The sequence below is a fragment of the Equus quagga genome, unplaced genomic scaffold (assembly GCF_021613505.1).
Source record: "Equus quagga isolate Etosha38 unplaced genomic scaffold, UCLA_HA_Equagga_1.0 252_RagTag, whole genome shotgun sequence".
Classification (NCBI taxonomy): domain Eukaryota; kingdom Metazoa; phylum Chordata; class Mammalia; order Perissodactyla; family Equidae; genus Equus; species Equus quagga.
Genome location: NW_025799860.1, coordinates 1,466,220 through 1,490,897, shown reverse-complemented (window position 1 = coordinate 1,490,897; position 24,678 = coordinate 1,466,220). Strand labels below are relative to the sequence as shown.

Sequence of the window (24,678 nt, the reverse complement as noted above, 5' to 3'; positions counted from 1 at the left end):
TTCCTTGGTGTCCCTTACCCCCACCCCCTTTCAGCTGACCAGTCAATTGCCGTTTCCTCAGGGGCTTATCCACCTGTGGGCACTGTTGATGGCTCACTCCCCCTGAAAACCTCGACCACTAAACCTTCCAGCCCTCATTTCTCTGCTCCTCAGCGTCCTTTGTTTTCTCACTGACTCTACCATCTTTGCCCACCTCTTAAGCATGGGCCTCCCCCAAGGTCCTTCCTCATCCTTCTTTCCATGGAGAACTCCCCTCTATATCCCTGGGCTTTCCTCTTTGTGAACAAGTCCCACGGCCCTCCATAAGCCCAGTGACTGTCCTGGGGGTCAGTACTGCATGGAGGCCTGTCTCCCCAAAACATGCCTGTGTTGGTGTTGGATGTTCTCTCCCGTTCACCTGTCGAAATCCTGCCTCACTTGAGTAGAACTAGGCTCCTCCATAAAATCTTGTGTTCTCTCCCAGCCAAACTGGGTGCACTGCACTGCTGCAGGGAATTTGTTTTGACTTCCCTAGGGGCTGGGCAGTGGCTCCCTGTGACGAGACCTGTCTCATGGGAATGTGACACAGAGGGATGGCGTGGAGCTAGGAACAGTCCCGAGAACGCTGCCTGTGTGTCTGTCTCCCCCACCAAACTGGTTCTATTCACGTCTGTGCCTGCAACCCTGCACACGTGCAGGCCCTCAGTGAGGCTGTGTGGAGCTGAAATAAGGCAGGTGTGTGAGCATCCCCCAGGGAATTGTCTGACAACAGAGGGGGCACTTCTCAGCCTTGGTTCCTGGATGAACAGAGGCAGGAATGGTGGGGAGTAGGGGGCTGGGGCGGGGTAGGTCTGACCATGGTTTAGATGGATTTGTTTCCAGAATGCTTAACCAGGTCCTATTTTGTAGATGAAAAATCAAGGCCAAGCATCTTTATACAGTGATCCCCAGCTATTAGTACTTGTGCTTTATGATCATTTCCTTCCTCCTGATTCTTCCCCCTCAAGCTATGCTGGAGAAAAATCCAAGGGCCAAGGAGGTCACAACTCTCCCCTCCCCTCCCCTCCATCTGGCCTCCCATTCTGCGTGCTCAGGACCCCTGTACTACCCTCTTCCTCCCTGGAGCCCCACGTGTCTGGACTGGCCTTGCTTGGCAAATGGTTCCTGTCTCTTTGTCTCCCCAGTGGTCTAAAGGCCGCGGGGCACCTTTGAACATGTTAGAAAAAGGCCCTCTCTCCTGAGTGTGGATGCAGCCCCAGGCCAGGGCGCTCAGCTTGGGTAACCTGCTGGCCTGGGTTTCAGGCCTCACTGGACCCTCTGCAGGAAGCCCTTGGGCAGTGAACAGCCTGCACAGCTGTATGCCGGGCTTTGCATCAAGCTGAGCTGTCACGCAATCTGTTCCCGTCTTGCAGCTGGGAAACCTGCAAGCACAAAGATTCCATTCCTGTTAATGAGTTTACCAGCACCCTGCCCCCCCCCCCAATTTGGTCTTCAGATAATTTCTTCATCCAAATCGGTGTTTTCTTGGTGAAAATTTGACTAATACCAAAAGACTTTGACGAGTGCCAAATAATTTTGGGCACACCTTCCTAGTTCTGTGGTGGAGTCTGTGCCCTGGCTCTGTTTTACTCCCTCAATGCTTGGCCATCGTTTTCTATAAACACGCAATATGCAGATCTTACTTGTTTTTATTGTGTCCACCTACTCTGTCTCTTAAGTTACCAGGACCTGCTGCTGCTTTACTGTTTGGTAATACGGGTTTTATTTCTCACTCCTAATTGCTGTCTTGATTTATCAGTGTTTTCATAGTAGTTTAGAAAATTTTACTCTAAACCCTTAGAAACGTAATTAAAAATACAAACTGCTGGGTAGTAGCTGGAGGCTCTGGCACGCAGGCCACATAACAGATGATGGCTGCCCGGCAAGCTCTGCCTGTGGGTCCCTCTCCAAGTTCACCTGAGGGTCCTTCACTTCCTGGGCTCTAATAATGGAGGCCGAGCTGTAACTGGTGTCCTAAAGATAATGACTGAATTCCAGCCGAAAGGCATTTGAAGTTTTGCAGAATGAAAGGACACAAGCCTTAAAGCGCTAAAATAAACTAAAACTCTATGTAAAATTTATGGCAACCAGAATCCTCTGGTTGATTGAATTATGTTTTTAATTCCATTTTAATGTTTGAATTTGATTATCTTTATATAGCACGGTACTTAACATTAAACAGCATAGAATTCTCGGAATCAATCTGTCTGCAAACTATCCAGAACTATGAATTGGCCTTGAACTCTTTAGAGCAAGGTTTCTCAACCTCAGCACTATCGATACTTTGGACCAGATAGTTTTTGTTTTCGGGGGCTGTCTTGTGCATCGCAGCATCCCTCACCTCTGCTCACAAGATGCGAGTAGTATCTCTCCCCTTCCCCAGCTGCGACAACAAACATCACCACCAGACATTGCCAAATGTCCCCTGTGGGGCAGAAGTGCCCCCATTTGGGAAGCACTGGGTTTACACTTTTCTGACACATCTGGAGTGTCACTTTCCAGACTGAGCCCCTTCTGTCAGGTTTTTTATTTGACATATATTACACATTAGGGTATGGAAACATTTTCATCATTTGGGTTTCTCCAGTGGCTGGATTACACACAGTGAGCATCTGTTCTGTAGAGACATGTCTAGTTTTCTGTCTTCATGTGCCTTTGTGGCTCTCTTTGTGTGATATAATAATGATAACATGTGCTGGAAAGCCTGAAATCTCTGATTCCTCTGGCCATGTAAATAAACCCCTTTGCATTCTTTCAACCTGCACAGACATTGGCTTGCTCTGGAGCTAGACAGCACACAGAAGGCCCCTTGGTGGTCAATCCAGTGGCTTTGTTTGTGGGACATGGCTGTCTCGGGCATGTTGAATCTTTGCAGATTCAGCATTGTGTTGTGCGTCTGAGTAACTGTGAGTATTTAAAAAGGGGTGCATACAAATAACATCTAAATGTCATATGAAATCTTCGCTAGTGCAGCCATCATTTTTATTGGTTCTCTAATTTGAGGAATATTGGCTCTTTGCAGGGCTGTACAGACTTCCTTGCACAGGTCATGAAGAGGAATTCACTTCAGATCATTAAGTACTTCAGGGTCTCTAATAATCATACAGTCTTATGAGCTCTGAGCCTGGGCTGGTGCGACAGCAAGATGCACTAGAAGGGCACGTGACTTCAAGCCAGGAGAGTAGGGTTCTGGCCCTGGTTTTTAGACGCATTGATGATGGGATCTCAGCTAAGTTGCTTCCGTCTCTGGACCCCAGTGCTTTTTCTCTTAAATAAAGATGTTGGACTAGATAGACCATCTCTAAGGACTCTTCTAGCTTTAAGTGAAAATGTATGATTTTAATTAAAGTGATAATGAGCTTGGTATTTTCAAATATAATTAATTGAGTTGGAGAGGTATCTTTTTCTAAGAGGAGGGATAGTGGTAAGATATTAAAAATTATATTTATTCCATCAGTGAAACTTTCAAGTGATGTAATTAATGTTGCCATGGAGAATTTGTGTGTTGAGGATCAGAGCTGTCTTTGCATCTCCTTCATTTATAGTCGCTGCTTGGAAGCGAACATTCTTTGGAACATGTGTGCGCATGTGTCTGGAGGCTGAGGGTGGGGTGACTGCATCTTCCTCTCTCTGCAAATCTGGAGCCCTGGGTGCTAGTTCTAGCTTTGCTATATGGTTTTGAGCAAGCCACTTCATGTCTCAGGGCTCAGTTCTCACTTTAATGTGAAGAATTACACTTTGGTCCTGTGCAGAAAATGTTGACATAGCAGCTGTGCCACTGTCTATCCTTAGAAAAGTCCTCCTGCAAGGTTGGCCCTTGGGTGACATGTGGGAACTTGGCTAGGAAATGGTTCTCTACACTGATAGTAACTTTCTTTCAATGATAAGAGTGGCTCACTGTCCCCAAACTGTCTGTACAAACAATGTGGTTTATGCTCAACACCTCCTTGCCTTCTGGGAGCCTGGAATTTTGGTATGTGCCAGGCAGAAGGTACTTATGTGACCAGCCTCCCATGCACTCCCTGGGTGCTGAGTCTCTAATGAGCTTCCCTGGTAGACAACACTTTGCACATGTTGTCACAACTTGTTGCTAGAGGAATTAACCACGTCCTTTGTGACTTCCCTGGGAGAGGACTCTTGGAAACTTATGCCTGGTCTCCTCTGGACTTCACATACCTTTTCCCTTTGCTAATTTGTCTTCGCATCCTTTTGCTGTAATAAGTCTTAGCCATGGGTATAACTACATACTGCTTCCTGTGAGCCCTTCTGGCGAATCACTGAATCTGGGGGTAGTCTCGAGGACCCCTGACATGAATACTCTAAAACCCTCTGAAAATCTATATTGTGAGTAGAGTTCTTTGGATTTTTTTTCTTCCTGAGTAAAGACTATTTTAATACCTCAGGCTTTTTTCCCCCTTAACTTGGTAGTAAGAAAAGGTCATGGTGGAGGCAAATGGGAGTGAGCTCGCCGAAATCCCCTTGTTCTTTGGTCTAACCATAGCCTAGCTGGCCATTAAATGTGTCCTTTTGATTGTAAGAAGATAGATAGAAGTGAGAAATGGTCAATGCAAAGTGAGACAGTAACTAGGCAATACCATTTCAGTCATCATCCAATTAGCTGTGTGTTTTACATATTGGTGTGTCCTTCCACATTGTTGAATTGGATATAATTGGATTGTTAAGACTGAGGCTATTTATAATGTGAGGGGAACTTATTGTTTGAAGAAATCCTCTTGTGAATTCATTCCTAATTTATCTTTGAAGTGAAGCCAACATGAGTGGGGGAGTAGCGTGAGTCTTAGCCTTGAGTGTTCTGATTGAAAGAGACGTGCATATGTTGTAGCAGTCAAGAGTGTTCCAGTTACAAGCAATAGAAATCCCTCATATTAGTTTAAGCAAAATAAACGACAACTTATTACAGAATGCAATTGGCTGGATCCCTGGTCTCAAGGGATGTTGTCAGAATCCTGTTTCTCTCCCCTCACCTCTTTCCCTTCTTCTGTGTCAGCTTCGTTCTCAGGCCGGCACTCCTCGTGTGGTGGTCTTCAGTTGTCCCCAAAGGCAGGGTCATCTTAGTATCAACTACCTCCCACTGGGAAGGAACAGATCTTCAAAAAGAAAAGATTTCTTTTAACAGAAGAAGGAAGCAAGCAGAATGAGCGAAAGTGACTGTCTAGTATATGTGGCTCCCAGGAAAACGTTGCATGGCCTCCATGGAGTTGACGTTGTGAGTCCCTTTGGTTGGTGTAGTTGATGGACATTTGAGGACCGTCTCTGAGTATGGAAACAGAATGTGGCCTTCTTTTTCTGATGGGTAATAATTATATTAGGGGCTTGGTCTGGGCCAGGGACTGGGGACGTGACTGAGGCTGGAACACTGGTCTTACCTACAAAGGATGGTATGTAGTGTGAAGGCCATCCTTATTAATGTGGATAGGGAGTCTCCATTTATATGTGTTTTTCAGGTGTTCTTTTTAGTTACATTTTGCAGTTAAATTTGGCAGAACTCTAATTTTTAATAGAGGTGAGAAGGAAGTCACTCTGGTTAAAATGAGCAGGTTGGGAGTCCTGTGTAATTCCCTAAAGGCTTAAACCTACAGGGTCTAAGGAATTCATTTTCAAAAACCCTGAGGGAGATGGGCCAACCATGGCAGAGAGTTTGGTAAAGATTAATTCACTGTTCTGATGCCTAGGTGTGAGTTATTTATCAGCACTGAATGGAAATAAAGCAAGTCCTATCAGGGAAGAATTATTGTCATAGGATCAAGAAAACCATGACTCCTTATTTTTATTTTCTTTTTGAGCATCAACACTGATTCGTTTTTGATTTATAGTTCAATATCACTGGGAGGATGTCCTGGTTCATGTAAAATGTCAAAAACACAGCTCTCCATCTATAAAATCCTATCAGAGCTCAGCCCAGGCTATTTGTGTCAGGGTAACAGGCTGCTCTGTGGATCTTTGGCATAGTGACATCATAGAGTCTCTATAATTTCACTTTGAAGGGTTGTATCTTCCATATTTGTTCTTGTGACTGATCCCCAGGCTTCTCTTGTAAAGTTGTATTGATTGGATGATGGATCTGATGATGTCTTTTCTTTGCTGTTGTATTCACCTTACTTTAGAACGCTCACAGGGCCCGTGTGTAGCTAATGTGTTTTTCGACTTAGAAACCAGACTTAAGAGTTACAACTAGGATATACAACTATGTTCTGGGGCGTTGGGGAGGAAAAAAAAAAGAGGAAGATTGGCAACAGATGTTAGCTCAGGGCCAATCTTCCTCATCAACAAAAAAGCATAAAAAAAAGAAGAAACCAGACTTAAGGACTTCTTTCCTCTATTCTTGTTTCTACCTCTGTGAAGCTATAATGACTCATGCTCAAGGTTATTGAAAGCTGGCGATACTTTATCAAAACGTAATAGATCTGGGCACTCCAAAATACATCAGTTAACACAAGCTTTCACGTAAAGTGAGTCAAATATGATTATATTATAAATCTAGTTTGGTCTAGTTTTATTTTTTTAAGTGATAAGAATGCTAGGGTTATGCAGTTAACGCCCTCCGCCGATATGATAGCAACCTTTAAAAAAGACAACTTGTAAGTTTTCAACCCCTAATAGAGGAGGTGATAAAGCTAAGTGGAGACCTGATCATTTTAGTCACTGTAAAATATGTTCTTTGACCTTTGTATCTACCCAGTGAATGTCCAGGACGGTTGTAGCATTGAGAATATTTGCATTTGTTTCTCCTCCTCTTGATTCTCCATTAGCATCATGCCCAAATAGGAAGGAAAAGTTTTGTTGCAAATGGAAAATGGTTCTGTCTTGGTGACTTTAATTTTGGAAAATCTCTGACTCTTTATTTTAATTTTATTTTGTGGGTATTGACTAATAGTGGATCTATTTGATTTTTAACTGTATAGCTGGAGAGTAGGACCAGGTAGTATAAAATGCCAGCAACTTAAATCTCGTCTGCACAAGGCTTTTCTGGCTGATTTCAGTTTAAGTTCATGATGGCAGGCAACTACGTCATAACTGATTCACAACGGCCATATCAAAAGTGATTAGGCTTCTTTCTTTGGCTGTGGCAAATGAACCTCTATCTCTGCCTTGGAAACACGTGCAGGTAGGAATGCAGAGTAAGAACGCAAAGCATAGGGGCCGGCCCAGTGTCGCAGAGGTTAGGTTCGCATCTTCTGCTTCAGCAGCCCGGGGTTTGCCGGTTCAGATCCCGGGTGCAGACCTACGTACTACTTGTCAAGCCATGCTGTGGCAGGCATCCCACATATAAAGTAGAGGAAGATGGGCATGGATGTTAGCTCAGGGCCACTCTTCCTCAGCAAAAAGAGGAGGATTGGCAGCAGATGTTAGCTCAGGGCTAAGCTTCCTCAAAAAATTTTTTAAAAAAAGAAACCAAAGCATACAGGAGGATATTCAGTGAAAGAGAACATCCTTTGAATCTCCCACCCCCCGTCCCCTTCTGAGGTAATCATCATCCACAGTTTGTTGGGTAACTTCTCTCTGAAATTTTATCTGCATATGTGTGTACTTATTTCTGTACACACACACACATACACACACACACAAAGCTTTAATAATCACTGCTAATTATCTTACTTTATTCGTTCACTACATTTTTCGGCATTATAAATTTATGTTTTTCAAGAGCTTAATGATATCATCTCGTAGTATGGATGTACAATACCTTACTAAATCACTCCTTTATTAATGGATGCCTAAGTGGTTCATGTTTTGCTGTTACCCATCTGTAATAACATTCTTGTATACATTCTTTCTGCACCTGTGCCAGTACAAGTATAGAATATATTTCTCGAAGTAGAACTGCTGGGTTCGAAGAATGTGTATTCTACATTTTGATAAATGTCTCCAACCTGCCCTTGGAATAGGTTTTCCCACTGACATTGAATGAGAGGATTTATATCCGCCTACCCTCACCAACACTCAGCATTTAAAAAATCCTTTTATTTTTGCCATTCTAATAGGTGAAATAGAATTGATGTTCATTTTCTTTTATTCAATTTTAGCATCTTGTGTTTATTGGCTATTTTAAATCCTTTTTCTGAAATTGCCTATTCATGTCCTTTCTTATCTTTTAGGCTCTTGGACTTTTTTTAACACTGATTTGTAAGTAGTCTTTTTAAAAATTAAAGTATAATAGACATACAGAAGAGTGTATAGATCAAAATTATACAGTTTGAATTTTCACAAAATGAATACACCTGCATGATTGCCACTCACACTCACTCATCTTCTCAGCTGGGAAGCCCCCTGCCCCCGAGGGAACGACTATTCTGAATTCTACCGCTGTGCATTGTTTTGTCTGTTTTTGAACATCATGCAAACAGAATCATAAATAGATTATCTGTCCAATGAATGCTGTTGTGTTTGCCTTCCTTTCCCCTTATCCTTATTTGCTGAGATGCATACATGTAGTTGCAAGTAGCTATAATTCATTTACTGTCACTGTTGTCTAGTATCCTATTGGATGAATGCACCACCAATTTATCCATTCTGCTGTTGAACATTTGGATTGTTTCCAGTTTTGACAATTGTGAACACTGCTGCCGTGAACATTTTTCTAAGCATCTTTTGTGATCCGTAAGTATCCATATCTTTTGAGTATGTATCTAGGAGTGGAATAGCTGGCTGTAGAGTATGATTAGCTTTTACAGATAGTCTTATCTGAAGTGTTTGTACCAATTTACATTTCCACCTGCAGTTTTTAAGAGTTCCAGTTGGACCGCATCCTTGGTAACGTTTGAAGTGGTCAGCCTTTTTTCTTGTGTAGTGGAATCCCTTTGTGATTTTAATTGCATTTTCCCTAGTTACTAATGAAGTTGAGTATATTTTCATATGTTTATGGGTTATTTGCGTATTGTCTTTCATGAGGAGTCTGTTAAGTCTTTTGCCCATTTTCCTAATGGATTGTTTTTCTCTTAATGATTTGTAAGACTTCTTTATATATTCTGGATATGCATCTGCTGGTAGTTATAAGTATTATAAATATTTTCTCCCACTCTATGGCTTGCTGTTTTGCTCTTTTAATGAGACATTTTGATGTAGTTTAATTTACTGATCTTTCGCTTTGTGATCAATGCATTTATGTCCCATTTAAGAAATCTTTTCCTCCCACCAAGATTATGAAAGTATTCTCTCATATTATATTTCAGATATCTCCTATGTTATTTTGCATATCTATATCTACAGCTTGTCTGCAATTGTTCTTTGTGTATGATGCCAGGTAGAGTCAATGCCCAGCACCGTGTATTGAAAAGACCTTTCTTACCCCATGTGTACTTCAGGAGTAACTTTGTTATAAATCAGGTGACCATTTATGTGTGCATCTTCTTTTGTTCTGTGGTCTTTTTGTTTATCCTTGTGCCGGTACTATTCTATCTTAATTTATGTAGCTTTGAAATAAATCTTGATATCTGGTAGTGACTGTCTTTCAGTTTTTTTGTTGTTCAGTATTGTCTTGGTTATTTTTGACTCTTTTCACTTTCCACTTAAACTTTAGAATCGTCTTATCAATTCTCTCACAAAAACCTTCTAGAATTTTGGTTGCTAATATTGAGTCTTCTAATCCATGAACATGGTACATCTCTCCATATATTTGGTCTTCTTTAATTTCTCTCAGTAATGTTTTATTATTTTTCTAGGTAGAGGTCTTACACTATTCATTAGTTTGTTCCTTGGTATTTGATTTTTATGCTGTTGAAAATAGTATCTTTTAAAAATTTCATCTTATTACTGTTTTGTGGCTACTATAGAACTAACTGGTATCTGTGTCTGGTGATCTTGCTGAATTAAGTTCTTAATTCTCTTTGGTTTCCTGATTCTATCTGCCATTTTGCCAGTACCTCACTGTTCTGATAATTGGGACTGATGGACAGCTGGGTCATGAAGGGAGCAGAATGTAGCTTTAATTTGATTCTCTCTTCTTTGGACACTTTACATCCAATCTCAGTAGTCTACCTTATGAGCAAGAGAGAACTGCATGGCTTACAGTAGAACCTCTGCTCCTCTTGTTGAAAATGCCATTGGTTTTCCAACTACCTGATTCTAGCACCAGTGGCTATCTGAGCAATGACTCCTTTGGTTTCACCTCCCTTGCTCTCTAGTGTGTGGAATTTGGGAAGGGGGTTCAGGAACAAATGCTTCAGTTCCTTCCCAAACTTGCTGTAGCATATAGGGGATAATTCTTTGGGCTTTTGATGACCGTGCCGTGTAACTGTGGAAAATTCTGAGCTCTACTTAAGTTTTGATTGAAGTATGTTTTTAGCCCTCTGCATCTTCTCTCCATATGGTCTAAATTTTAATGTATTGATAGATATTCTTTATAATATGGGGTCGGGGCTGGCCATTTCCTAGTTTCTTTGATCATTCTGTTCTTTTTGTAGTTTTCCAGGCTTCTTGTTGCTTTGGTGGGTTTTATAGACAGTGGTAGGGAGGCAGCGGGGGGGAAAAGGCCTTTATTCTACCATGTTTAACTTTTATTCTCTGAGTGATAATGTTAATGGCCTTCTAATGACTTTGATTCAGCTCAAATGAGTAAATATTTATTCAGCACCATTTCTTTAAACCAAGTCTTTGAAGTCTTAGTCAGTGTTTTCCTCTTCCCCACAATATGTTCTGTTTTTCAAAAAGTTCGTTCTGCAGTTCTTTAAACCAAAGAGGTCCGGCGTGTAGTATGGTGCCAGCAGTGCCAGACTAAGGGCCATCTTAGTGATTTGACAAGGATAACCTTGGGCAACAACATCCGTGGCATTACTAGCTCTAGTTGCCCGTGGCATTATCTTTTGGTTCTGGTATGAATTAATTGTTGCATATTAAATAAAAACTAGGCATTATTGTTAGAGTTTAGAGATTCCTCAAGCATTTATTGCTCAAGAAACATTTATTGATCACCGTCTTTGTGCTGGCGCTTTCATAGCTCCTGGGGATAGAGAATTGAATACGACATAACCAACCCCTATTTCAGGTTTTTATAATGTTGGTTGGGAAAAGATACGATTGTTTCTGTGTGGTAAAAGGTGAGGGCAGTAGGGGTAGGGGGCTTTGGGTGCCAGAGGAGTGACACTGAGCCAAGTTAGAAATAATGGTCTGAGAATGAGCATTCAAGCTTCAAATTCCCAGCAACTGTGCTCAGAATGGAAGGCTTGGGAAGACAAACTGTGAGGATTCTGTTCTATAGAATTTTCCCCTATCCCTGTTTTCTATTCAATGAATGCTTTATTTACTAGGTGAGGGTAGCAGTGTTCTGTGATTAATGGATAATTGGGGCTTTAAGAGGCGTATTTCATCAAATTATTAGGCAAGAAACTACTGTATCCCCAGCTCATTGCAACAGTATGGGACATGTGGTAGATGCTCAATAAACATTTTTTTGTTGAATGAAAGAGTGATTGGCAAGCTCAGGCTGCTAGTGTTGGTCTGGACAGGGTGGATTGTAGGAGAGGGGCTGAGTGTAGTCTGAAGATGTCTGGCCAGGCTTGGGCAGGGACTTGGCCAGGCCTGCTGCCCACAGGCAGTAGACTACTTTCTTGAAAGCTGTGCTGGCATCATGGGGAACCACAGCAATGGGAGGAGTAAAATTATATGCAAGGAAGAAAGCACAATTGATTTTCAGCAAGAACCATTCTCCTACCATTACTTCTGACGAGTCAGGTCTTTAGAATGAACAGCAACAAATGAGGGTAGGTTGTTTACTCCATTGAAGATGGTCCATAGCGTTCATAAACGTTGGGTAATCATGGCTTCAAGCAGCCCTTCCTTCTCTTTATTCCCAGTTTGTAGAAAAAGCAAAGTGAAAGTGTGCTGTGCTGCTGAAGAAATTTGGGCATGAAAAGCTGGGCTCTTGGCTTTTTGTCTCTAGGCTGGTGCCTCCTCTGTGTGTGACCTCTGAGAACCTGTCTAAACCGGGCTTCTCCCTCTTAAGTGGCGCTTGTCTTGTCTGTGTTCCAGTAATGCTGATTCCCACTCTGGAATGGGGATTGGGTGTGTTTCATGTTATGCTAAATGAAGCAGAACAAATATAGTGGGTGTTGGAGGGAGAGAGCGAGGGTGCCCAGTCCAGGGTGGAGACTCTCCTCGGGTTCTTCTCATTCTGATTTTTTTCTCATGTACCATTCTGTGCTGGCTCCTGACTGTCTGGGTCCAAGGCTCTTCTTGCTCTTCCCATAGTCCTAGTCTTTCCATTTGTAGATGCTCCAAGTTCTCCTTAAAAGAACGGTCCTTGTAGAGGCTGGTTTCTCTGTTATGCCCCACAGAGTGCTGGCTGCCATTCCATTTGCTCGGAGAATGGCTGTCTGCTAACACGGCTGGGCCTCTCGGTATGTTGAACCCTTCGTTCTGTCTGCTTTCTCCCTGAAGACTTCTGTTCACTGCAAGTTGGAGCTAAGGGAAAGGTGTTATTTCAGTTAGTCAGTCAATCTGAATGCTTTCATGTGTTCAGGCACTGATCTAGGCACTTGGGAGACATCAGGGAACAAAGCAGAGAAGCCTACTGCCTTCATAGTGTTTGTCTTCTAATGGGTGAGGGGGCAGACGGTACACAGTGCTCATAGAGAGATAAATAGGATGTTATGGTAGGAAATGAAATGTGCTATGAAAAATAAATGTAGAGCAAGGTAAGGGGGAGCTAAGATGTGGGCTGGGCCAGGTTTCAATATTAAATAGTGTGGCCCAGACAGGCCTGTGAGGTGAGCTTTGACCAGAGACCTGAAGGAGATGAGAGAGTGGGCTGGTTGGATCCTGGGGTGAGAATGCTGCAGGCAGAGGAATGAGCTAGAGCCCAGGCCTGGCAGGACCATGCCCCGCTGTGGAGGGGTCCGTGAGGAGGCTTGTAGGGCAGGAGTGGAGTGGGCAGGTGCAGCTGGTTAGGGGAGGAGGTCGGCACAGGGGGCCTCAGTGTTGTAAGGACTTCAGCCTTCACAGGGAGTGTGACAGGGAGAACCATTCTGGCTGCATGTCAAGGATGCTGGGGCCGAGGTACAGCAGGGGGGATGGTTAGGAGGGAGTCCAGGCAAGACATTTTCCCATAACAGGTTGTTCCCTGTTATGAATCTGAATGCAAATACAACTTTCATTGCAAACACTCCTTGCCCCCATAGCCATAGCTCAAGGGCAATATTTTCCAATCTCTATAAGCCCACTCTTGCTGTGGTTACACTGGTTATTGTGGGTGTGGGATCCGGGGAAGGACTGTATGGCCACTTTTGGTACATAACCACCTACCTCTTGGTCATGTGAAAATGAGAAAGAGACTCGTGATCATCCCTGAGGTCTTGGCAAGGGTTTGCCTGTCTGCAGACTGGCAGAGCCCTGGAAGGTGGGCGGGCAGCGTCCATAGCCTGCCTGGGGCTCACTAATGGTTCTTAGGTTCTATGGAAGACAAAGAGCTCTCAAAGAATGATGTAGGCTTTGAGAACCTGGCCCATCGTACGGCTTTTTGTAATTTGCTGCCAGCCAGACCTTACAGTAGGAAACATTGGAGGCCCCTTTTGATGCAGCACAATGCGCATTTAGCAGGCATTTTGCTTGGAACTGTGGATATGGAGATGAAACTACCATCTTTTCTCTTAAGCTGCACATGGGCTACACCTGAAGTCCCATACTCAAGCCTACAGGGTCAGCTAGATACCCAGAGGGGCCAGGCAGGGGGGCGAGGCCAGCTGGGTCTAATGCTGCAGGAGAGGCAGGTGCCCAAGAGTATGTGCCCCATCCAAACACAGCACTGGCACAGCTGGGAGAAAGGGCCAGCCCAGGGCCAGCAGATCTCAGTTTTTTGAGAAAAGCCAAAAATCTGCATGTTCCTTTTTTTTTTTTTAATTTGTGAAGTCTCTTGATTTAAAAATATCGGTAGCCAATTCTGATATTTGAATAATACTGTGTTTGTAGGTCAAACAAAAGCTTCCAGATTTCCTTCTCAGGGAGCCCGTTGGCATACTCTGGTCTAGACAGATAAACCACAGTTACGTCGCTGTGCTGCAGCTGAGGATGAGTCGTTTAAAGGGCTAAGCAGTAGTTTTGTTGATCTGTTTTTCAAACTGCTTCTCTCTTTTCTTTCAGTGATGACTGAATTCAACATCCTATCACAAATTTTTGCAGTACGTTATAATCTCGTTTGAGTGGGAGAGATTCTGGAAGCTATTGGAGGTTCTGATGAAGTGAGTTAGAACACAAGTCAGTTCGTTTTGACCCCTCTCAGCTCCACGTCTTCTGCTGCCTAGGTTGCAGCAAGCATGATGAAGGTGGACGATGGCAAGATGGGTTCTCAGGTTGGGGTAGTTACGTGGCTGTGGGTGAGGTTGTTGCCAGGCGTCTGAGTGACAGAGGTGGTATAATTAAAGTGGGATTGATTTATTAAGAGAGCTTTACTGGTCACATAATTTAGCATCCAGGAGGTGTTATGGGGCCTAGGGTATCGCTGGAGAGTGCTAAGGCTCAAGATCATTATTGCCTGACTTTGGAGAGAATGACAGATGTGTCTGCACTGTTGCTGTAAAGCTGGCCTGCAGTTGAAATGGCATTGTTTGTTTAAGGTTGTTGAGGGGCTCTCGGCCTTGACCCTCAGTTGCCTTGCTGGCGTTCTCACCTCTCTTTGCCTTTCCAAGGCCCTTTGTCTGAACCTCCACAGCCCTCCCTCAAAGCCTGCTGCTTATTCAGCTGCATGATTTGCATTTGGCTTTGCTCTCACAATGGATTGCCCGGGTCCGCTCCATTTTCCAGCTGTCTTTCTGTTTGAATTTGAGTTTCCAGCTGACATGCTTTCTGGCCTGAGTGTGACTTAGTTAAAGAAGGTCTGGTCTTTAACCAGACATGTACAAATATTTATTTAAGACTTCTGTTGTATGCGTGCTTCTGGGAGTTTAGCTGTTATTACGCCCTTGACACGTAAATGACAGTAGAGTGTAGGACAAGCAAAAACCTGAGAGGCAGGAGGTCCCTTACCCAGGGAGTGACATTCTGCTTATGTTTCATACCCTGGCTCACCTGGCCTCTGCTGTGCTCCTGTGAACTCCTTGGGGCGTTAGCAACCTGCTCGTGTGGGTAATCTGGCCTAGGGAGATGGATTGCAGACACTCAGATGTAATAACGACGCACGTGGTAGGTTACTTTCCTGTTAGCCAGCAGCGTTCATGAGCTCACGGTGCAGCCTCCTCCCAGGTGTGCATCATACATCTGCTTTCTGCTGTTCTGTTTTAGATCTTTGACCATATTATTATGAGTGGGGTAATTCTTTTCTTCAAATAAAATAGATTTCTTTTTCTGATTTGAATGGTCATATGTGATGGTTGTAGAAAATGTGGAAAATACAAAAATGTAGAAAGGAAAGAAATCCACTCAAATATTCCCACCCACCAAAGATTAACCACTGTTACCGTTTGAGGGATTTTTTTTTTCTAGTAGTTTTCAATGCATTTATTTATTTATTTAAATTGAAGTAACATTGGTTTATAACAGATAAATTCCAGGTGTATGTCGTTATATTTTGATTTCTGTGTAGACTATATCATCATTGAATTTCTTTTTGCTGAGGAAGATTTACCCTGAGCTAACATCTGTGCCAGTCTTCCTCTATTTTGTTTGTGGGTCACTGCCACAGAATGCCTGCTGGCGACTAGTGTAGATCTGCGTCCATGAACCCAACCTGGGCCTTCAAAGTGGAACGTGCCAAACTTAACCACTATTTCACAGGCCTGGCTGCCCCCCCTTTTTTTTTTGCTGAGGAAGATTTTCCCTGAGCTAACATCTATGCCAAACTTCCTCTGTTTTTTAGTGTATGGGCTGCTAGCACAGCATGGCCACTAACAGAGTGGTGTAGGTCTGTGCCCAGGAATTGAACCTGGGTCACTGAAGTGGAGTGCACTGAACTTAACCACTGGGCCAGTGGGGCTGGCCCTTCGGTGCATTTTTTAAACATAGTTGTTCTGTAAAGCTAGTTATATCACATACATCGTCCTATATCTTGCCCATTTCTACCTTATTTTTTGTTCAAATAATAAATCTATTATCTCACATAACTTTCCTCTTGTTCCCTTTTGCTTCAGACAAAATGGCCTCTCACATGCCAGGCGTTCCTCCTTAAGACCTTTGCACTAAGGTTCTTCCTCTGGGTGACTGCATGGCTTACTCCCTCTTCTCTTCTAAGGCTTTGCTCAAATGTCACCTCTTCAGTGAAGCCTCATCTGACCTCCCCACTAAGTTTGCGCCTATAGTAGCCAGAATGCCTCCTGACCCAGACCCATCCTTTCCCATGACACCCAGGAGTGATGGCATGAAACATGCCACTTACGTTTATTATCAATATGATTGTTCTGACTAATATGCTAATGTAAGCATTAACCAACAGCACTCTGTAAATACTTTTAAATAGCTACATCTAGCTTGTTTTTTTAATGGACCGTACTTTACTCATCATCCTACTGCTGGATATTTACATTGCATCCAGTGTGTCGTTATTATAAATGGCATAAACCTACTATGAACCTTCTGTATATAAAGTGTTTTTTCATTTTTTAGGTGTTAAAAGAGATTCTTGGTCATGGGATTGCTGGGTCAGGGTATATTGTGTTAAGACATATTGGCTGCAAGTGATACAACCTCAACTCAAACTGGCTTAAGCAAATTAAAGGAAATTATTGGCTGACATATTTGAAAAACAGAGGGGTAGCCTTCAGGTAGGGCTGATTCCAGAGGTTCCGTCTGTGTCATCAGAGGTCTGATTTATATCTTTACTCTTTAATATTGGCTTTCCTCTCTGTTGGCTTCATTCTGAGGCAACCTCTCCCCATTTAGGGCAAAATTGCTACCTGTAGCTCCTATTTTTATGCTACCAACTCTACAATCCCCTCTTGGAAGGGCGTCCCCTTCCCAATATTTTTAGCAAAAACTCGAGGCATGTTCTCATTGGCTCACGTTGAATTGTGCCATCTTTGAATCATTAACTTTGGCCACGAGACAAGGCTATACTAGAGTGGGTTTAATAATTTGATTCATCCCACTCAAACCACATAGTGTGAGGGTGGTGGTGGGGGTAAGATTCCCCAGAGGAGAATTAGGGTGCTCTTTCCCCAAATGGGGAATGGATGCTGGGTAGGCCCCAAACTTCATTTTACTTATGAACATTTTAAGGACTCTGTGTCTTAGTAAAACAAAAAAGGAAAACACAGCATAGAAAGGGAGAGGAGTCCAGATGTATCCTAAGTATGCATTTTTGGGTGTGTGAGGCCAGCCTAATCAGAGGGCAGGCTACCTCCTCTCTCACCTTGGGGAGTAAGAGATAGGAAACCAAGGCCTCAGTTCCCTGGAGAATGGGGCTCAGATGGCCTCTAATTGCATGCCTCATTGGCTTTTGGTGGCCATGGGCTCCCTGAGTGCACGTTTAAGTTATGAGCAGTGGGGACAAGTTCTAAACGTGAGGAGCAGAAACATTCTTGAAAATTTCTCTGCAGGATTCTGATAGCACAGCTATCCAGATGAATCTGGAGCCTTTTGACAGTCGGGCGCTCCATTCCAGAGCAGCCGTGGTGTTTGTTAAACAGGCCCCACGCCGTGTGCTGACAGCTGAGGTGATTTCATTACCTTCAGCTCTGTGACCCCTGCCTTGACCGAGAGCAGCCTTCATAGGAGAGCTCCGCTTCCTGGCTGTCCAAGTGCCTGTCTCGGGGACCTTGCCAGTTTGCAGCATAATTGTCTGAGGTCGGAAGGGCCCTTGTCTGTTGTCCGCTGTTGAATTTGCACCTGCCTTAAAGGCACTGCTGGACTGTTGGACCTATGGTGGCTTTCAGCTACCCTCAGCCAAGTACATGTCGGGGCTCCAGGGCCACCTACCTTGTAACCTTTGCCGTGGTGGGTCATCCTGGCCCCGGCCTGCTGGTCTCCAAGTGAACCCTTTCTTCATGTGAGGGAAGTTGGAAACATCCCAGTGAAAACCCCACAGTTTGCTTTTCCCATGGGACGGTGTGCGGGGGGTGGGGGGCTGTCTAAACCCCTCTCACCCTTTCTTTTGAGTCCATTCTCAGCCCAGAATTAGGAGGTGGCACATTCAGCTCAGAAAATAAAGTTATTATTTGACTCTCTTCAGAAATCCCTAAAAGGGCTACTGACCTCTTCCATTCGAGTCTTGTGCTAATGACTATTTGCTGTTATTTCATCGTGAGAAGCAGGGAGTTGTCGCAAAGGGAAGCTGCCAGAGCCAAGGCCGTGTGGAGGGCCCTTCAGTGTAGCTAGATTCCCCACGCAATTTTTGGTATTTTCTCGCTTTTCATCTCATCAAGGAAATTAGATGGAGCCAATTTATAAGGAAATGATTTGTGTGAATCCCTCCCTCTGTGCGGGGCTCTGGGTTAACCTGGAGCCCTCTTGCTCACCTTCTGCTTAGCGCATGGGGGACAGAACAATTTAATATTCCGCTTGTGCTCTAAGTTATTCATCCACTGGGCAGGCTTAACTCCCTCACACAAGCAGAACTTTCCAGGATAATTCTGAGAGTGTTGGAAATCACGGACATTGACTCCTGCTATTCTGTGACCATCTCCTTTGTCGGATTCCAGAATCTCTGAGACAAGATTCCTTGTGTTTCTCGGTATAATCAAGTGGGCGTCCACCTCTTTGAAATCCATAGCTCACTGTATAAACGTCTGGTATTACCAAATATCTAGATTAAAACTTTTTAAAGTAATGGGTTACTGCTTGGAAGGCGGGCGGGCTTCTGTGATGGTGATTGGAGGGCTTTTCCAGCTGTGCCCTCCGTCCCGTGGTGCCTGGGCCAGCCATGCAGGCAGAGCAGAGCAGGAGCTCCAGGCGGGCAGCTCTTTATTGGTTGTATATATTGAGCATCTGGGAAAGATGTTAGGAGTTAAAAAGGTTTCCACTGCTGATAAAGAAGTAACCCGCAAAAAGCACACCGCTGAAATAGTCTAAAAACAGGTTGTAAAGATACTCATTTCGATTTGTTTCTATGAAATGTTAAGTCTGAGTAACAGTTACTGAGCACTTACTGCAAGCCAGGCTCAGTGTCCTATAGCGACCCCTCGAGGGACCTGCTGGCTTTTTGGCACATGCCAACGTCTTCGGGAAGGCCTGGTGCCCCTTTGCACTGCTGTGTCACCCATGAAAGCTGCAGTTGGTCACTGCACACAGCTGGCTCTGTCCTTCTCCTTATGCCAGGAAGAGCAACAGCAGGGATACCTGGAGCAGCGCTGGTCAAAAACAAAGAAGGTCAGGAATGTAATGGATTGCATTTGCCTCGCACAGCCTGAGGATTGGCATGTGGCTGTCTCAGGAAGGGAGTGGAAACTTCAGGAACCAGTGTTTACCACCTGCTTGTCTCTCTGCTCCTCAGTCTTTATAGCAAGCAGTGGCCAACCCTAGCCTGACTGTTTACAAGTTTCAGTTCCAACAATATAATTGACCAACTAGAGTCCCTCTCGGTCTCAATTCCTAATTTCTAGAAAATGAAATATGCTTGATTCACGGTGGCTCAGATGACCCTCTTATGGCTAGGTGCAGGGGTACAAAGACAACATGGCTGTCCAGGGCCATTCCTGGACCTTGTGGATAGGACAGAGAGTGGGTCCCAGAGAAGGGACTTGTGTTGAGCTGAGTGGGAGTCCAAATGGATATTGACCTCCCTGCCTCACTCCACCCCTCTCTTACTCATCAATGAGTGCTTGCAACATTTGTGCTTGGAACAATTGGGTGCCAAGCAAAGCAAAGCAAAGCTGACCCATTGGGTAGGTTTCATTCTTGGTTGGAGGGTGGACTTTTGCGTGTTCCATATGGCTTTTATGTGGAGATCTGCCTCTGTTAAGTCAAACTGAGAATAATCTTTGAAGCGGTGCATTGCTTTGGCACAGAACAGATCACAGAATTAGGCAAAAGTTCGGCTCAATTGACTTGCCTCAAAAGAGGTAGATCGATTTTTGAATATGGATCAATATTTTCATTATAATTGTTATATCTACATTTTGTAGACATCCATTGCTTAAGATCATTTGTTATTGTTTTTCTAAACAGTCTAATTGAGGTCTACGCTGGATTTTAAGCTCTGATGGGCAAGAGATTCTTTTCAACTGTGTGTTAGCGATGGCATGTGCAGGTTGATACCAGCACTAATTACCTTATTATGGGAACAGTGTGGATGGTTGCACTTTCATTATGGAAGTTTAATACAGTTTCTCTATTCCCAGTTGCTAACTTCTCAAAGTCTCGGCAGCCATTTGATTGACAACTGCTTAAGCATTTTCATTCTGAAGCTGGTCCTTTGGTGCTTCTGAACACACTGGGATGGGAAGTTGCTATAGGTGGAGTCTGCAATCTTTTCACTTCCCTCTTTATCTGTTTTGGTTCTCAGATTTTACAAGTACAGTTAATTTTTAATTTTATTCTCTTGGAACTTTCCCATTGATGTTTAAAAGGCCATATCAAGTATATTAATATACTCACAAATGAGAAAATTTCCATGAGGTCTTAAAATATTCTGAATAATATTTTCTTTCTTTTTAGCTGTCTCCGTTATGAGGTACAGCGCCTCTGCTTTTGGGTTTGCAGTAAGTAACCTGAAATGTACTTTTATGGAGTACGTTTTGCACGTTTTTCCTAAGCCCGTGAATCTCTTCCTGGCCTCTGATTAAGAGGGTGGTTAGCAGATGAGAGCTCAGCATGACAAACAGACCTTTTATGGAAAAAGAGCTTCTATCGAAACTTACAATTTAATAAAAGTAAACTGCAACGACACTGTATAATGCTCAAGAACAGATGAGGCGACCACATTTTCCACAGATAGTTAAGAGAAGCTTTTTAGAGTTTTAGCCCTCTTTTCCCCCTCAGAGTAGTGGGTTTGAAAACGAGCACACACTGGAGTGAAGCATCTGCTGGTGCTGGCAGCGGCCTTGGGAGTGAAGGTAGGGGCTGCTGGCGCAAGGATTAGTCATTCTGTACCCGATTAGGGGTGACTGGCTTCCGAGCCTGCGTCCTGACGGGAGCTGCTGAGAGAAAACGGGTCTCAGGTGTTTTACAGACTCAGCATGTTGAAAACTTGAGTAAAGTTGCCCGACATCCCTTCAAGAGAGCGCTACTGCTTGCAATTTTCCAAATGAAAAGTGCTCTGGGGTGCAGTGACTCATGCGGAGAGCTCCTTTAAACATCCCCCCTGTGTAGCGTCAGGGTTTCCTGTACCTGAGGGTATTCGTTCCTCTTCCCAAACCCACTTCTTCCCTTTGTTGTGAGAACTTAATGTTTTGGGGACAGCAGATTCCTTTCAGAATCTTCTGAAAGGTGTGGACTGTCTCTCCAGAAAAATAGACACACACATACACACTCACTCTCACTCACTCCTCTTTCCTCTCCTCCCCTCCTTCTTTCTCTCTCTCTTTTTTGTCGCCCTCACACATTCACTCATTATTTAAACAAAAGCATTGAATTCTGTATATAATTTCACAGTGTTGGCAGACTTCCCGGAGCCCCCAGGTGACCCCACCCTCAACCCTGGGCCCCAAGTAGAACAGTCCCATTGAGAGCCAGAAAAACAGAATCCTGACCCCAAATCTTTTCTTGGAATGTACAGGAAATTATCTTGCCTGCCATGAGGAAACCAAGTTCACGTGTGTCAGAACAGTGTAATTCCAGCCCCTGACCCCCAATATCTATACAATGCTGGGATCCAGGGGCCCCAGGAGCAGAGCCCACCATACCACGGAGTGTGGTTTCTCAGGCTGTGGGAGCAGAGTGAAGTACGAGGAGGGGCCGTGGCGCCGCCACCAGGCTGGGACGTTGGGTGCCCCAGGCTCCAGATTCCCAGGTTCCACTGTGAGGATGATGAATGATCTGCATCGTAGTGACGTGAAGCCTCCTTGCTCTGAGGTCCCTCCTCAGATGTTCCGAGTCACAGAACAGTTGCCTTGTGTCTTCACAGTCGTGCCCTGTTAATTCTGGAAAGCCACTAATGTCCTGTCTCCTTCTCCTAGTTTGATGCCATCCTCGACGTCCTGTCATCGGCGATTGTCCTGTGGCGTTACAGCAACGCGGCCGCTGTACACTCTGCCCATAGGGAATACATGTAAGTGGATCTTTATCTTTCTCCAGACTGCAGAACCCTTGCAAATGAAGGCCACATGATTAGGCTGTCAGCACAGCTCACCCTGCAGCTTTGGTCTCAGTGAGGAGAATAAGGTCACCAAATTGTAATTCTCCTTGTTCTCTTGAGTCTAGAGTGAATGCTCATACAAGTGAGCTCACTTGTCTCTCTATCCATCTGTCCATCTAGCCATCAATCCATCCATCCTTCCATCCTCTTTCTCTTTGTGTTATTGAAATCTTTATTCCCTTGAATTTTCATGTTTGTTTCTTTCTTTCTGACAAAGATGAGTTTTCCACTGTAATTTACAGAAGACATCTGGAGGGCATTCTAAATTATTCCGCTTGTCTTCGATCCCTCTCTGTAGTAGAGGATATTGCTTGCCCCAGTCTCCACATCATATGGGTGATAATTTTGTCTTTGAGGGATTTGTGTTTGTGACCATAAATCATGTGTCTTTTCCAACTTCTATCTCTTTATTCCATTTGTAATCCTCTGGGTGATAACAGCACAGGTTTCAGAGGTCAGATTTCTTGGCTTTGAATCTCAACTATAGCACTTGTTAGCTCTGTGACCATGGAAGCTACTAACCGTTCTATGTTTTGTTTTCTTATCTGGAAAAGCAGGAAAACAATATTACCTCCTTCATAGGAGGAGGTATATATATTATATATACACACTATATAATGTAGTATAATATGTCATATATATTAACTTAGAACAGTGTATACATATATATGTATTAAATATATATTAATTTAGAACAGTGTTTGGCATGTAGCTCAGTAAACCTCAGCTGCCATCATTATTAGTTATTAAGGGGGCTCCCCTGGGACTGAGCCACCACTTGTCATTAGGGCAAGAGTTTTACCCCACTTCTGCAGCTTTTGGACAGTTGAATGCAAATGAGTAAATGCCCCGTTGCTGTGGTTTGTGGTGCCCAGACAGAAGGTACTCTTGATGGGGATGCTATGTCATACTCAAACATACAAATGTTGGGATACAAATATTGGGTGCCAGAGGACTCAGATAGAAATATATCCAAGATTGCATGTGCTAAATGGGAAGCTTTTGAAAGATGACACCGTTAACTGATTTACAAAAGAGAATAAATTTTAATTTAATTTGTTGTTCGCTTTAGGTAGAGCACAAAAACTTCTAAGTGTTAAATATTTATTTTAATGTGCATTGGCTCTTTTAACAAATATAATTAAAATATCAAATTTGTGATATCACAGCCTGATATTGTTTAGTATAAGGTTAATTTTTTTAAAAGTCAATTTATGGTTGAAAAAATTTAAGAAAACAATAGTAGTAAACTAATTTTGTAAAATTTCAAATGATGGCACCATAATGATCAAAGTTGAATTAACACTGGTCTAGCTGTAGGAGCAGCCTAATGCATCCACCCAAGCTGTTGCTGGCTTTTATTTGAGGAGTACAGTGAGAACAATCTAGAAAGTGCAATCTGGCAATATGCTCAGATTTCAAGAGCCAGTCCTGTCCTGTCAGAAGAACACATATTCTTTGGTTCTGTAGTTGTGCTGTCCAATATGGTGGCCGCTAGGGGCTATTTTAACACTTCCACGTGGCTGGTGCAAACTAAGAGGTGTTGTAAGTGTGAAATACACGCTACATTCCAAAGACTTATAAGAAAAATGTAAACATTTTATTAATATTTTTAAAAATATTGATTACAGGTCAATATAAGAATATTTTGAGTATATTGGATTAAATAAACTATGAAAATTAATTTTCCTTGCTTCTGTTTACATTTTTAATGTAGCTTTTAGAAATTTACATTTGTGGCTTGGATTGTGTTTCTGTTGGGCCTCATTCTCAAGAGAAAGCTCTTCCTTCTGCCTTTTTTTATTTTAGAATTAATAATCCAGAATTTGCTTTGCATTTCCAGAAGAAATTGAGTTCAGTATTTCTCCACTTCTCTCTTCTAATTTGCTTTTTTATCTGTTTTCCTTTATGCTGAAATGAGTTTCTTATGTATTAGTCACAAGTCTACAAATTATTGTGGATTTTCTGTAGTGTTGGGATCTCTGTGAGCATTTATCAGGTGGCTTGGAGTTTTTCCAAGATTAAGATTGATGTTAGGAAATGTCTTTGGTTTCACTGTTTTTAATGATCCCAAAACAGGAACTGTTAAAAAAAAAAATGTGTATCTCTATTAATATACCCCAAAGGCAAAAACTCACCCAGGAGTTGCTTTGATAATTCCCAGATGATGGTTCACATGATGATGCCAATGAATTCATTTGGAGATTCTTAATCTAGGGATTAAAACGACGCTCACAATCCTCTCTATTGTTAGCTTTAGTTTAAACTTTTAATCTCTCGCTCATCCCATGTAAATTAAAAATTCATGAAATCACTGCCAGCTGAGAAACTGCGTATTAATGAGCGTGAATGAATTATGAGAGGCAGAGCTAGAAAAACCATTGGTTTTCAGTTAGTTGCTGGAGCATAATATTCAAGACAACAGGGAAATACCCAACTGGTCCATAGTTAATTCCTTTAATTTTTCCTATGTTGACTCTAAGCTTCAG

At 43.1% G+C, this 24,678-nt stretch overlaps 1 protein-coding gene across 1 annotated transcript in view; it reads left to right on the top strand.

Moving 5' to 3' along the window:
• Window positions 1-24,678, top strand: part of LOC124233825 (transmembrane protein 163) — a 220,889-nt gene that overhangs the window by 113,877 nt on the left and 82,334 nt on the right. The window contains exons 3-4 of the mRNA XM_046651066.1: window positions 20,551-20,594; window positions 22,011-22,102. Coding sequence (XP_046507022.1) covers window positions 20,551-20,594; window positions 22,011-22,102 — 136 coding nt within the window. The remainder of the gene's footprint in view (window positions 1-20,550; window positions 20,595-22,010; window positions 22,103-24,678) is intronic.